The sequence below is a fragment of the Theropithecus gelada genome, chromosome 19 (assembly GCF_003255815.1).
Source record: "Theropithecus gelada isolate Dixy chromosome 19, Tgel_1.0, whole genome shotgun sequence".
Classification (NCBI taxonomy): Eukaryota; Metazoa; Chordata; class Mammalia; order Primates; family Cercopithecidae; genus Theropithecus; species Theropithecus gelada.
In genome coordinates, this window is record NC_037687.1 from 41133041 (window position 1) to 41145336 (window position 12296).

At 54.7% G+C, this 12296-nt stretch overlaps 2 protein-coding genes across 3 annotated transcripts in view; one reads left to right on the plus strand and one right to left on the minus strand.

The window, feature by feature from the left end:
• Positions 1–3751, plus strand: CCER2 (coiled-coil glutamate rich protein 2). The gene is made up of 5 exons (XM_025367981.1): positions 1–55; positions 285–325; positions 483–570; positions 1371–1873; positions 3407–3751. The coding sequence occupies exons 1-5, from the start codon at positions 1–3 to the stop codon at positions 3494–3496; spliced, it is 777 nt and encodes a 258-aa protein (XP_025223766.1). The 3' UTR covers positions 3497–3751.
• Positions 3752–3837: 86 nt separating this feature from the next.
• Positions 3838–12296, minus strand: part of NFKBIB (NFKB inhibitor beta) — a 12710-nt gene continuing 4251 nt past the window's right edge. For both annotated transcript variants that reach the window (XM_025367976.1, XM_025367975.1), the window contains exons 2-6: positions 8690–8795; positions 8274–8607; positions 5412–5500; positions 5062–5322; positions 3838–3999 (exon numbers count right to left, since the gene is read on the minus strand). In XM_025367976.1, the coding sequence (XP_025223761.1) occupies positions 3898–3999; positions 5062–5322; positions 5412–5500; positions 8274–8607; positions 8690–8716 (813 nt within the window). In that variant the 5' untranslated portion in view covers positions 8717–8795 and the 3' untranslated portion in view covers positions 3838–3897. The remainder of the gene's footprint in view (positions 4000–5061; positions 5323–5411; positions 5501–8273; positions 8608–8689; positions 8796–12296) is intronic.

Sequence of the window (12296 nt, forward strand, 5' to 3'; positions counted from 1 at the left end):
ATGCCGCCCCGAGGGCCAGCCTCTGCGCTGCTGCTGCTGCTGCTGCTGGGGGCAGGTGAGTGTGGGACCCGCCAGAGGCCGGGGAGCAGGGACTTCGGTGGGAGGGAGTGGGCAGTGCAGCCAGCAGAGGCTTCAGGGGCCGAGCCTCCAGCTGGGGACGCTGCACCTGCCAGATGGGATGAGGAGGGGATGTGTGGGGACTGGCACGCCCATGGAGCTGGGGTCGGTACTGGGGGACAGCAGCCAGGGCGGCCAAGCCCAGTGCCAGTCTCCTTTCTCCACAGCCACCGCTGCTCCCCTGGCACTGAGACCCTCCAAGGAGGAGGTGAGGAGTGTGGAGCCCTTGCCTGCCTCACCTAGCTGGGGCCCCGCCCTCCCTGCACAGCCTGCCCCATGATCCCCATTGCCCTCAAACCAGCCGCTCTCCTCCCCATCTCCCCTGCCCTCAACTTCCCCTCTGACCCGGCACCCCTGCCCCCCAGCTGACCCGCTGTCTGGCAGAGGTGGTCACAGAGGTGCTGACCGTGGGCCAGGTCCAGAGAGGACCCTGCACTGCTCTTCTCCACAAGGGTAAGGAGGACCCGGGCCACACTTGCCCTCCGGAGCCCCATCGGACCTGACCTCACCCTACCCAGGGTCCTGCCCAGGTGCCCACATGCTCTCCCGCCCGGGCTACCTGGAGGAAGGGGTCCGCATCCCCAGAGCCCGCTGCCTGGGCCAGCAGGGCACTGCCCAGCATTCACACCTGACAGAGTCTGGCCACCAGCTCCACCCTTGTGGCTCCCTGCAGAGGGACCGGACGGGGCAGGGAACGTCCCCTCCCAGGTAGGATGAAATAGGACCCTCCCGGCCGGGCGCGGTGGCTCAAGCCTGTAATCCCAGCACTTTGGGAGGCCGAGACGGGCGGATCACGAGGTCAGGAGATCGAGACCATCCTGGCTAACACGGTGAAACCCCGTCTCTACTAAAAAATACAAAAAACTAGCCGGGCGAGGCGGCGGGCGCCTGTAGTCCCAGCTACTTGGGAGGCTGAGGCAGGAGAATGGCGTGAACCCGGGAGGCGGAGCTTGCAGTGAGCTGAGATCCGGCCACTGCACTCCAGCCTGGGCGACAGAGCGAGACTCCGTCTCAAAAAAAAAAAAAAAAAAAAAGAAATAGGACCCTCCCCTTCCAGTCTGGGCAGCGCCCCTGTGAGACTTCGGGCAGGCCCCAGAACTCTTTAAGGCCTCAGTTTCCCAATTCGAACCCCTGACCTGAGGTGATCAGCCGTCTCGGCCTCCCTAAGTGCTGAGATGACAGGCGTGAGCCTCCATGCCCGGCCTCAGTTTCCCAACTGGATGCTTGGAGAGTGTCCTTTCCCTTTCTGCCAGAGATGTGCGGCACAGAGCCCCATGGCTGTGCATCCACCGAGGAGAAAGGCCTGCTGCTTGGGGATTTCAAGAAGGAGGCTGGGAAGACGAGGTCCAGCCAGGAGGTGAGGGATGAGGAAAAGGAGGAGGTGGCAGAGAGGACCCACAAGTCCGAGGTCCAGGAAAAAGCCATCCGTGAGCAAGGGCTCCGCCAGCTCCACCGGGAGGAGGACGAGGAGGACGAGAAGGAGCAGAGGAAGAGGGGGCCCATGGAGACCTTCGAGGACCTGTGGCAGCGGCATCTAGAGAATGGAGGGGACCTCCAGAAGCGGGTGGCCAGCGACGAAGAGACGGCCCAGTTCCAGGCAGAGGAGAAGGGGGTGCGGGTGCTGGGCGGGGACCGCAGCCTGTGGCAGGGGGCCGAGAGAGGCGGAGGAGAGAGGCACGAGGACTCACCCCACCACCACCACCACCAGCCAGGGGCTGAGCCCAGGCAGGAGGAGAAGGAGGCTTCGGAGAGCGAGGTGAGTAGGGGGATGGAGGAGGAACACCAAAACAGTGTGGAGGCAGGGCTGACAATGGTCAGTGGAGTTACAACTCAGCAGCCACCCGTGCTGGCCCTGCACCACCAGATCCATCGCTAGTGGATCTCAGTGGCCAAGACCGACACCAGGACTGGGTAACAACTTCCGTGCAAGGCCTCTGCCTCATACTTCCATACTACCTTATGGACTACAGCAACCAAGATGGTGCCATTATTGCACAGAAGCAAGCCACCGTCACTAGCAAGTTGGCCACCATGAAAAGTGGCTGCTGTGCCTGCTTCACTAGGTGACAGATAGATACCACTGCTGGGTCATGGTAAACAAGGTGTCACCATGATTGGTGGTACCAATAACAGGCTGGGCATGGTGGCTCACACCTGTAATCCTAGGGAGGGGTAATCCTTTCAGAGGCCAAGGTGGGAGAATCCCTTGAGGCCAGGAGTTCGAGACCAGCCTGGGCAACATAGTGAAACCCTGACTCTACAAATAATTTAAGAAATTAGCCAGGCATGGTGGCGCACGCCTGGTCCCAGCTCTCAGGAGGCTGAGGTGGTACGATCGCTTGGACCCAGGCGGTTGAGGCTGCATTGAGCCATGATTGTGCCACAGCACTCCCGCCTGGGCAACAGAGCAAAACTGTCTTTAAAAATAAATAAGGCTGGGCCTAGTGGCTCACGCCTGCAATCCCAGCACTTTGGGAGGCTGAGGCGGGTGGATCACCTAAGGTCAGCAGTTCGAGACCAGCCTGGCCAACATGGTGAAACCTCATCTCTACTAAAAATACAAAAAATCAGCCAGGCGTTGGTGGTGTGCGCCTGTAATCCCAGGTACTCAGGAGGCTGAGGCAGGAGAATTGCTTGAACCCGGGAGGTGGAGGTTACAGTGAGCCGAGATCGTGCCACTGCACTCCAGCCTGGGTGACAGAGCGAGACTCCGTCTTAAAAATAAAGTGCCGTCGGCCGGGCGCGGTGGCTCAAGCCTGTAATCCCAGCACTTTGGGAGGCCGAGACGGGCGGATCACGAGGTCAGGAGATCGAGACCATCCTGGCTAACACAGCGAAACCCCGTCTCTACTAAAAAAAATACAAAAACTTAGCCGGGCGAGGTGGCGGGCGCCTGTAGTCCCAGCTACTCGGGAGGCTGAGGCAGGAGAATGGCGTGAACCCGGGAGGCGGAGCTTGCAGTGAGCTGAGATCTGGCCACTGCACTCCAGCCTGGGCAACAGAGCGAGACTCCGTCTCAAAAAAATAAATAAATAAATAAATAAAGTGCCGTCACATCACAAGGTGCCCATCCCAGGCACCTTTGCCAGTCCCAAGCCACTGCTGTTGGCTGTGGTCACATTAGCCAGCACTTCTTCCGGAGTTATGGCAGTCAGGATGGTCACCATCACAGTCCACGACGATCAGAACGACTGCTGCTGGATGCCACTATGAGAACCCACATGGCCCACAATCACAGTGGCCTGCCTTTGAAGGTGGGTGCTGACCACCCCATTTCTGACCCCACCAGGAACAGGAGGTGGAGCGGCTGGAGCACTTGAGAGACGAACTGAAGAAGGTGACAGAGACGCTGGGGGAGCAGCTCAGGAGGGAGGGCTGACCCCTGCCTCAGGCCCTCCTTCCTCCCGACACACCCTGTGGCTTAGGACTGTTGACCCCAAAGCCTCCACCTCACCTGGCACCTCACGCCACCCCTACCCAAGCAGGGGAGGAGATGGGCGTGCCTTGGAAACACACGCAAGGAGGCGAGTCTGAGCTGGGCAGGGGCTGGGCTCAGCCCCGACTGAGGAAGCACCCCCACACCTACGCACTCCCACCCCAACCCTTCTGAGTGAATAAAGCACAAAGAAACGCAGCCTGCCTCCGTGAACAGCACTTGATGTGACAGGGACAGGCCCCAGAAGGACCCAGAGGATGGGAAGACGAGATCAGTCTGGCCTCTGGTTGTCAGAACGGGGGTTTTATTTATTAAATTGAAAATTATATTAACAATGAAATGAATCAGACGGGGCCGGGGTCGTCAGGAAGAGGTTTTGAGGCTGGGGTGGGAGGCAGCCGGGTCTGGCTGCGGCCGCTGTGAACCACAATGTCGTCGTATTCATCCTGGGGGCAAAGGGGACCAGGCAGAGGGGCTCAGGTGGCTGTCACTTTGCCTGCCACCCATGTCCTCATAGAGCACCCTAAGAATTGGGTCTTGCCTCAAAGCCCAAGTTTCCCCGCTCCTGGCTAAACCTCCCGGTTTCCTAGCTCTCAGAACTCCATTTTCTTTTCTTCTCTCTTTCTTTTTTGAAATGGAGTCTCGCTCTGTAGCCCAGGCTGGAGTGCAATGGTGCGATCTAGGTTCACTGCAACCTCCGCCTCCCGGGTTCAAGCGATTCTCCTACCTCAGCCTCCCAAGTAGCTGGGATTGCAGGCATGCGCCACCACGCCCAGCTAATTTTTGTATTTTTAGTAGAGACGGGGTCCTGCCACGTTGGCCAGGCTGGTCTCGAACTCCTGACCTTGTCATCCGCCCGCCTCGGCCTCCCAAAGTGCTGGGATTACAGGCGTGAGCCACCACACCCAGCCAGAACTCCATTTTCAAGGTCACTTCTACAGACCAATTTCTAGCTCAGCCGTCACTCCAGTGTTTCGGCAACTGAGGTGGCCCTCCTCCACCCCTTCTCTCTGCCTTTACCCAAATTCCTCCACGCCCATCATTTAGCACTGCGCCTTGGCCAAGGTTGCATCCGTATAGCTGGGTTCTCTGACTATCTCTCTCCCCACCGCTGGCGTGGGTCCTGCCCCACCACTGCTGGTGTTCAAATCACTGCCACCCAACGTTCTTTTCACGGCCTGAGATCTCCAACTCCTGCTCCCTAAAATCACCCCTGGTGCTGCCACCCACCCCTGCCTGTGTTCACCAATCACTGCGACCAAGGTCTTTTCTTCACCCCTGCCTGAGTTCTACCTTTGCCACTGTCTTAGTTTTTCAGTCACTTCTGCCCAAGCTCTTCCCACCACCCCTGTCCAGGTCTCTCCTGACTAGTGCCCCGTGTCACTGGCCGCTGCTGCCTGAGTTATCTAACAGCAGCCCAAGATCGGTGCCTAATTATCTTCTCCGGCTTCTTGCCTGCCGGTCTATCCTGAACCCCCAGCTGGGCTGCCCTGTCTCTCCTGACTCACGCCCTCGTCTCCGCTGTCGCTGTCGCTACTGCTGCTGCAGGGGCCAGGTTTGTCGTCCTCGCCCTCAGGCTCAGGGGCTCCGTGTGCACGGAGGAGGCGGGTGAGGATGGGGCTGGGCCGGAGCATGGCACTGCCCAGTGGGGTGCGGCCACCGTACATGCGGGCGACAGGGTTTGCGCCTGCCCTCAGGAGAAGCTCCAGCACATCGGCCGCCTGGGCCTCCACTGCCAAGTGCAGAGGGCTCCGGCCGCACGTGGGCTCCTGTGGGGGAGCAGCAGAAAGGTCAGAGGGCCCGAAGAGGGGATAAGCCCCCTCCCGCCGACGGCACCTTCCCCCAGGTTGGGGCTCACCGGTTTGTCAAGGTCAGCTCCAGCATCTCGGAGCAGCCGAACCATCTCCACATCTTTGTGTATAACGGCCACGTGGAGTGGGGTGTGGCCTGGGGACAGAGTGATTGGTGTCAGATGAGGTGAGGGGTCCCCCCTGTGCTTTGATCCTGAGGGAGGGTCACGTGGCCTGAGGGTGATCAGGTTTGGGGGCTGGTTCCTGAATTCGTGGGTATGGCAAAGAGGTACCTGGGTCCTGTCTCGGATGGCCTGAGCTTGCTGGCAAGTGCTAGGCCTGGGTTGTTCAAAGCCTGGGGCCGGTGGGTAAAGAGCCTGGGTTCTGTGGACAGGGGGTCTGGATTTTGGGGCCAGGTGTAGACCCAAGTCTCTGCTCTTACTTCACAAAGGACCTGAGCCGGCATGCTGGCTCACACCTGTAATCCCAGCACTTTGAGAGGCCAAAGCAAGAGGATCACTTGAGCCCAGGAGTTCAAAAAGCAGCCTGGGCAACATGGCAAGACGGCGTCTCTACTAAAAATAAAAAATAAAGGCTGGGCACGGTGGCTCACGCCTGTAATCCCAGCACTGTGGGAGGCCGAGGCAGGCAGATCATTTGAGGTCAGGAGTTCCAGACCAGCCTGGCCAACATGGTGAAACCCTGTCTCCACTAAAAATACAAAAATTAGCTGGGCCTGGTGGCACATGCCTGTAATCCCAGCTACTCAGGAGGCTGAGGCAGGAGAATGGTGTGAACCCGGGAGGCAGAGCTTGCAGTGAGCCGAGATAGCACCACTGCACTCCAGCCTTGGTGACGAGCAAAACTCCATCTCAAAGAAAAAAGAATAGGCCGGGCATGGTGGCTCACACTTATAATCCCAGCACTTTGGGAAGCTGAGGCGGGAGGATCACGAGGTCAGGAGACTGAGGCCATCCTAACATGGTGAAACCCCGTCTCTACTAAAAATACAAAAAAATAGGCCGGGCGCAGTGGCTCAAGCCTGTAATCCCAGTACTTTGGGAGGCCGAGACGGGCGGATCACAAGGTCAGGAGATCGAGACCATCCTGGCTAACACGGTGAAACCCTATCTCTACTAAAAAAATACAAAAAACTAGCTGGGCATGGTGGCGGGCGCCTGTAGTCCCAGCTACTCGGGAGGCTGAGGCAGGAGAATGGCGTAAACTCGGGAGGCAGAGCTTGCAGTGAGCTGAGATCCAGCCACTGCACTCCAGCCTGGGCAACAGAGCGAGACTCTGTCTCAAAAAAAACAAAAAAACAAAAAAACAAAAAAATAGCCAGGCGTGGTGGCACCAGGCATGGTGGCACATGCCTGTAGCCCCAGCTACTCAGGAGGCTGAGGCAAAAGAATCGCTTGAAACTGGGAGGCAGAGGTTGCAGTGAGCTAAGATCACACCACTGCACTCCAGCCTGGGCAATAGAGCAAGACTCCGTCTCAAAAAAACAAACAAAAAAAAGAATAAACAATAAATAAAAAATTAGCCAAGTGTGGTGGTGCACAACTGTAGTCCCAGCTACTTGGAAGTCTGAGACCAGAGGATCATTTAAGTGCAGATCAAGGGTGCAACACACTGTGATGGTGTCACTGCACTCCAGCCTGGGTGACAGTGAGATCATCTTTAAAACAAACTTAAATTGGCTGGGCACAGTGGCTCACGCCTGTAATCCCAGCACTTTGGGAGGCTGAAGCGGGCAGATCACGAGGTGAGGAGATCCAGACCATTCTGGCTAACATGGTGAAACCCCGTCTCTACTAAAAATACAAAAAATTAGCTGGGTGTGGTAGTGGGCACCTGTAGTCCCAGCTACTCGGGAGGCTGAGGCAGGAGAATGGCATGAACCTGGGAGGTGGAGCTTGCAGTGAGCCAAGATAGCGCCACTGCCCTCCAGCCTGGGCGACAGAGCGAGACTCCATGTCAAAAAAAAAAAAAAAAAACTTAAATTAAGGTTGCTGCCCAGGCACGGTGGCTCACACTTATAATCCCAGCACTTTGGGAGGCCGTGGCGGGCAGATCACCTGAGGCCAGGAGTTGAAGACCAGCCTGGTCAACATGGTAAAACCCCGTCTCCACTAAAAATACAAAAATAAGCTGGGCATGGTAGCATGTGCCTGTAATCCTTGTAATCCCAGCAACTCAGGAGGCTGAAGCAGGAGAATCACCTGAACCTGGGAGGTGGAGGTTGCAGTGAGCCAAGATGGCGCCACTGCACTCCAACCTGGGCAACAGAGCGAGACTCTATCTCAAAAAAAAAAAAAAAAAAAAGGTACCAAGTAGCTGAAAAGCCTGTGACCTGGGGGTGAGAGGTAGGCCCTGAACACTGGGTCCTGAATGACCTCAGTCCATCTGAGGAGGGGTCTGGTCTCAGGTGGCTGGGCTTATAGGCAGGGGAACAGAAACTTGGATGTTAGGGCTGTGGGCAGATAAGCCCTTCTTCCCATGAGGCTAAGGAGGGCTGTCTCTGAACCCTGCTGCCCATCGCTGGGAACCTGGGGTACCAGAGTTTCACAGAGGGCCTGAGCTCTGCATTCCCTGGTCCTGGGTGGGGTAGGGATCCCAGCTGCAATGCATTCTGCAGGTGGGGAGCCTGGGGGCCCAACAACTGAATCCCGGCAGCTCTGGGTCTGTGGGTGACAGGTCTGCATCCCAAGTGACCTGGGGCCTCCAGGTGGGGGTCCTGGGTCCTACATATCCAATTCTCAATCATCTGGACCCTGAGTGGAGGTCCCTGGTCCCAATGTCTGGGCTCCTGAAGCCTAGGTATGATTTCCCAAGGAGCTCGGTCTCGAATCAGGGAAGCTGAGCCCAGGGCCAGGTGCTCTCGCCTAGCCCGGGAGCTGAGTCCTTTCCAGATGATGCACGACCCTCACCCTCGTAGTTTTCAGCCTCCAGCTGCAGCTTCCAGTCCTCCTCACTCTCCTCTTCTTCCTTCTCCAAGTCGGAATCGGGGTACAAGGCGACAGGGGTGTGGTTGGTGTCGGGAGTATGGTCAGGGCCCTGAGCGAGGGAGATGTCGGGGGCTTCCCTGGGGCGCCGGGGGCGGGGCTGAAGCAGGGCACGGGCACAGGCGTGTGCTCCCACACGGCAGGCCAGGTGCAGCGCCGTGTGGCCCCTACGCTCCGCCACGCACAGCCCGGCGCCTGCTGCATACAGCTTCTCCACCGTGGATGCCTCCCCCAGGATGGCTGCCAGGTGCAGGGCCGTCTGCAGAAGCAGAGGACAGGCGGTAGGGAGTCACACTGGGAACCCTGGACCCCAAGCCCTACACCATCCCCTCGTGGCTCACCTGGCCCAGGTCATTCTGCAGGTCCATGTACTCAGTACCAGCTGAGAAGCCTAGAAGAAAATCCAGGAAGGGTTCATGCTGATGAATCACAGCCAAGTGCAGTGCCCTGGGGACAAAGACCGGGGTCAGAGGGCAAAGTTCAAGTTCTCTTGCATTCCTTCATTCGACAAACATGGGGCGCCTCCTGTATGCTAGGCCTTGTGACCACAGTTCCCAGAATCCCCTGTCAGCTAGCTGGGAGGTCAGAGGTCAGAGTTTCATCAGCAAATTCGTGGAATCAATGTTTATTCGGTGGGATTTCCACTTCTGCCCAAGATGAAGTAACATGGACCAGAATCCCCTCCCAAGTGAAACAAACAAGCAAACAAGAATCAGATGAAATACAGTATATGAAGTAACAGTGTTGAAGACACCGGACATCGTGCAGTGAATCACAGTGACCCCTGAAAGACAGGAAACACGAGGTGGGGCCCACACTTGACTGCCACAGTTTATTGTCTTGAGAGAGAGTCAAAGCCATGGTGCAGAGAATCCAAGCAGAGCCCATCAGGCTGTCTGAGGTCAGGAGATGGACATGGAGGAAGAGTCTGTGGAGACCAGGGTGGCTAGTCACAGGACAGGGTACAAAACAAAGACAGTTGCCAAAGGAGAGACTCCTGGGGGAGGTTCTCTTGCGTATTCGGGAGAATACGGACCAGCCATGCCCGTGAGTCTGTGGGGATGGGAAAACCATCCAAAAGGATTTCAGAAAAGTGCTTGTTACTCACACGGGGCCAGGAATCGTGAGTGTTCCCACCAGCCAGGATGGAAAAACATAATCACAGGCTATTGGGTGGGATACTCAGGAACGTCTTGCCTCAATAGTGGGGAATTAATTAGCTGTAGATGGGGTACTGCTCAACACCCACCTAACAAACCATAAAAGCAATAACTTGAAAGACTCAAACTACTACTTCTGAGTAATTTAATTCCACCCCAGAATAATATTCAAGAATATTTATAGGAATACAGAACTATCCAGACTAACAAGGTAAAATTCACAATGTTGGCCGGGCGCGGTGGCTCACGCCTGTAATCCCGGCACTTTGGGAGGCCAAGGTGGGTGGATCATGAGGTCAGGAGATCGAGACCATCCTGGCTACCACGGTAAACCCCGTCTCTACTAAAAATACAAAAAATTAGCTGGGCGTGGTGGCAGGCGCCTGTAGTCCCAGCTACTCGGGAGGCTGAGGCAGGAGAATGGTGTGAACCCAGGAGGCGGAGCTTGCAGTGAGCAGAGATCGCACCACTGCACTCCAGCCTGGGCAACAGAGCGAGACTCCGTCTCAAAAAAAAAAAAAAAAAAAAAAAAAAGTTCACCATGTCTGGCACCTAACCAAAGATTATCAGGCATGTAAAGAAGCAGGAAAACATGATCCATAATAGGAACCATCAATCAATTGAAACTGACCCAGAAATGACACAGATGTTAGAATTTGCAAACAAGAATATTAAAACAGTTCATTATGCTGGGCACGGTGGCTCACACCTGTAATCCCAGCACTTTGGGAGGCTGAGACAGATGGATCACTTGAGGTCAGGAGTTTGAGACCAACCTGGCCAACACGATGAGACCCTGTCTCTACAAAAAACACAAAAAAAAATTAGCCAGGCATGGTGGCACGTGCCTGTAATCCCAGCTACTCAGGAGGCTGAGGCAGGACAATCACTTGAACCGGAGAGGTGGAGCTTGCAGTGAGCCGAGATTGTGCTACTGCACTCCAGCCTGGGCGACAGAGTGAGACTCCGTCTCAAATAATAATAATAAAATAAAATAAAGTTCTTTTACTCTATGTGGAATGGCATAATTTCACTTTAAGGTAGCCCATGATAACTTAAAGTTGTAAACTATCAACCCTACAGCAGGAATCAGCAAATTTTTTCTGTAAGGAGCCAGATAACTATTTTAGTCTTTATAGGTCAATAGTTTCTCTTTCTGTTTTTTTTTGTTTGTTTGTTTCTGTTTTTGTTTTGTTTTTTTGAGATGGAGTCTCACTCTGCTGCCCAGGCTGAAGTGCAGTGGCGTGATCTTGGCTCACTGTAACCTCCGCCTCCTGGGTTCAAGCGATTCTCCTGCTTCCCAATTAGCTGGGACTACAGGCGCCTGCCACCATGCCCGGCTAATTTTTTGCATTTTTAGTAGAGACAGGGTTTCACCGTGTTAGCCAGGATGGTCTCGATCTCCTGACCTCGTGATCTGCCCGCCTCGGCCTCCCAATGTGCTGGGATTACAGGCGTCAGCCACTGAGCCCAGCAGTCATATGGTTTATTTTGACTACTCGACTCTGCTGTGTCAGTATGTAAATGAATGAGCTTGCTTGCATTCCAAAAGAACTTTATTTATGGAGCTTGAAATATGAATTTTATATATTTTCACTTGCCATATAACATTATCCTTCTTTTGATTTTTAGAAACTGTTTAAAAATGTAAAGACCATTCTTAGCTCATAACCATACAAAAGCAGATGGCTGGCTAGATTTCGCCTGGAGGCCATAGTTTGCCAACCCCCACCTTAAAGCAACCACTAACATAACAAAAAGAGGAATATCCAATAAGCAAACCAAAAAAAATGAAAAACACTATTCACAAGGAGCAGGATTGAAAAAAAGTAACAAAAACTATACCCAATAAAAGGCAAAAAGGAGGAAAAAGAAAACATAGATAAATAGAATATATATAATAGAAATGGGATAAATTTACACAATCATATCAATATCAAATTAAATGTAAATGGTCTAAACACTAATTAAAAGGCAGAGACTGGCTGGGCACAGTGGTTCATCCTTGTAATCCAGCACTTTGGGAGACCAAGGTGGGAAGATTGCTTGAGCTCAAGAGTTTAAGACCACGGCTGCACACAGCGGCTCACACCTGTAATCCCAGCACTCTGAGAGGCCACAGCGGGTGGATCACCTGAGGTCAGGAGTTCGAGACCAGCCTGGCCAACATGGTGAAACTGCTGTTGCTACTAAAAATACAAAAATTAGCCAGGTGTGGTGGCACACGCCTGTAATCCCAAATTTAGGAGGCTGAGGCAGTAGAACTGCTTGAACCCTGGAGCAGAGGTTTCAGCGAGCAGAGACAGTGCCACTACACTCTAGCCTGGGTGACAGAATGAGACTGTGTCTCAAAAAAAAAAAAAAAAAAAAAAAGAGTTTGAGAACACAGGGGGACCCTGTCTCTACAAAAAAATTTAAAAGTTTGCCAGGCATGGTGGCATGTGCCTGTGGTCCTAGCTACTCAGGAGGCTGAGGTGCAAAGATCACTTGAGCCAGGAGGTCGTGGCTACAGTAAGCCATGATCATGCCACTGCACTCCAGCCTGGGTGACAGAGCAAGACCTTGCCTCAAAAAAAAAAAAAAGGGTAGAGGCCGGGCGCGGTGGCTCAAGCCTGTAATCCCAGCACTTTGGGAGGCCGAGATGGGCGGATCACGAGGTCAGGAGATCGAGACCATCCTGGCTAACACGGTGAAACCCCGTCTCTACTAAGAAATACAAAAAATAGCCGGGCGAGGTGGCGGGCGCCTGTAGTCCCAGCTACTCGGGAGGCTGAGGCCGGAGAATGGC

Bases quoted from the DNA above. Each gene is read 5' to 3' on its own strand.
- CCER2 (XM_025367981.1), top strand. From the start codon at position 1: ATGCCGCCCCGAGGGCCAGCCTCTGCGCTGCTGCTGCTGCTGCTGCTG. The intron at 326-482 runs GTGAGGAGTGTG...CCTGCCCCCCAG, and splicing joins TGAGACCCTCCAAGGAGGAG to CTGACCCGCTGTCTGGCAGA. The intron at 1,874-3,406 runs GTGAGTAGGGGG...TGACCCCACCAG, and splicing joins AGGAGGCTTCGGAGAGCGAG to GAACAGGAGGTGGAGCGGCT.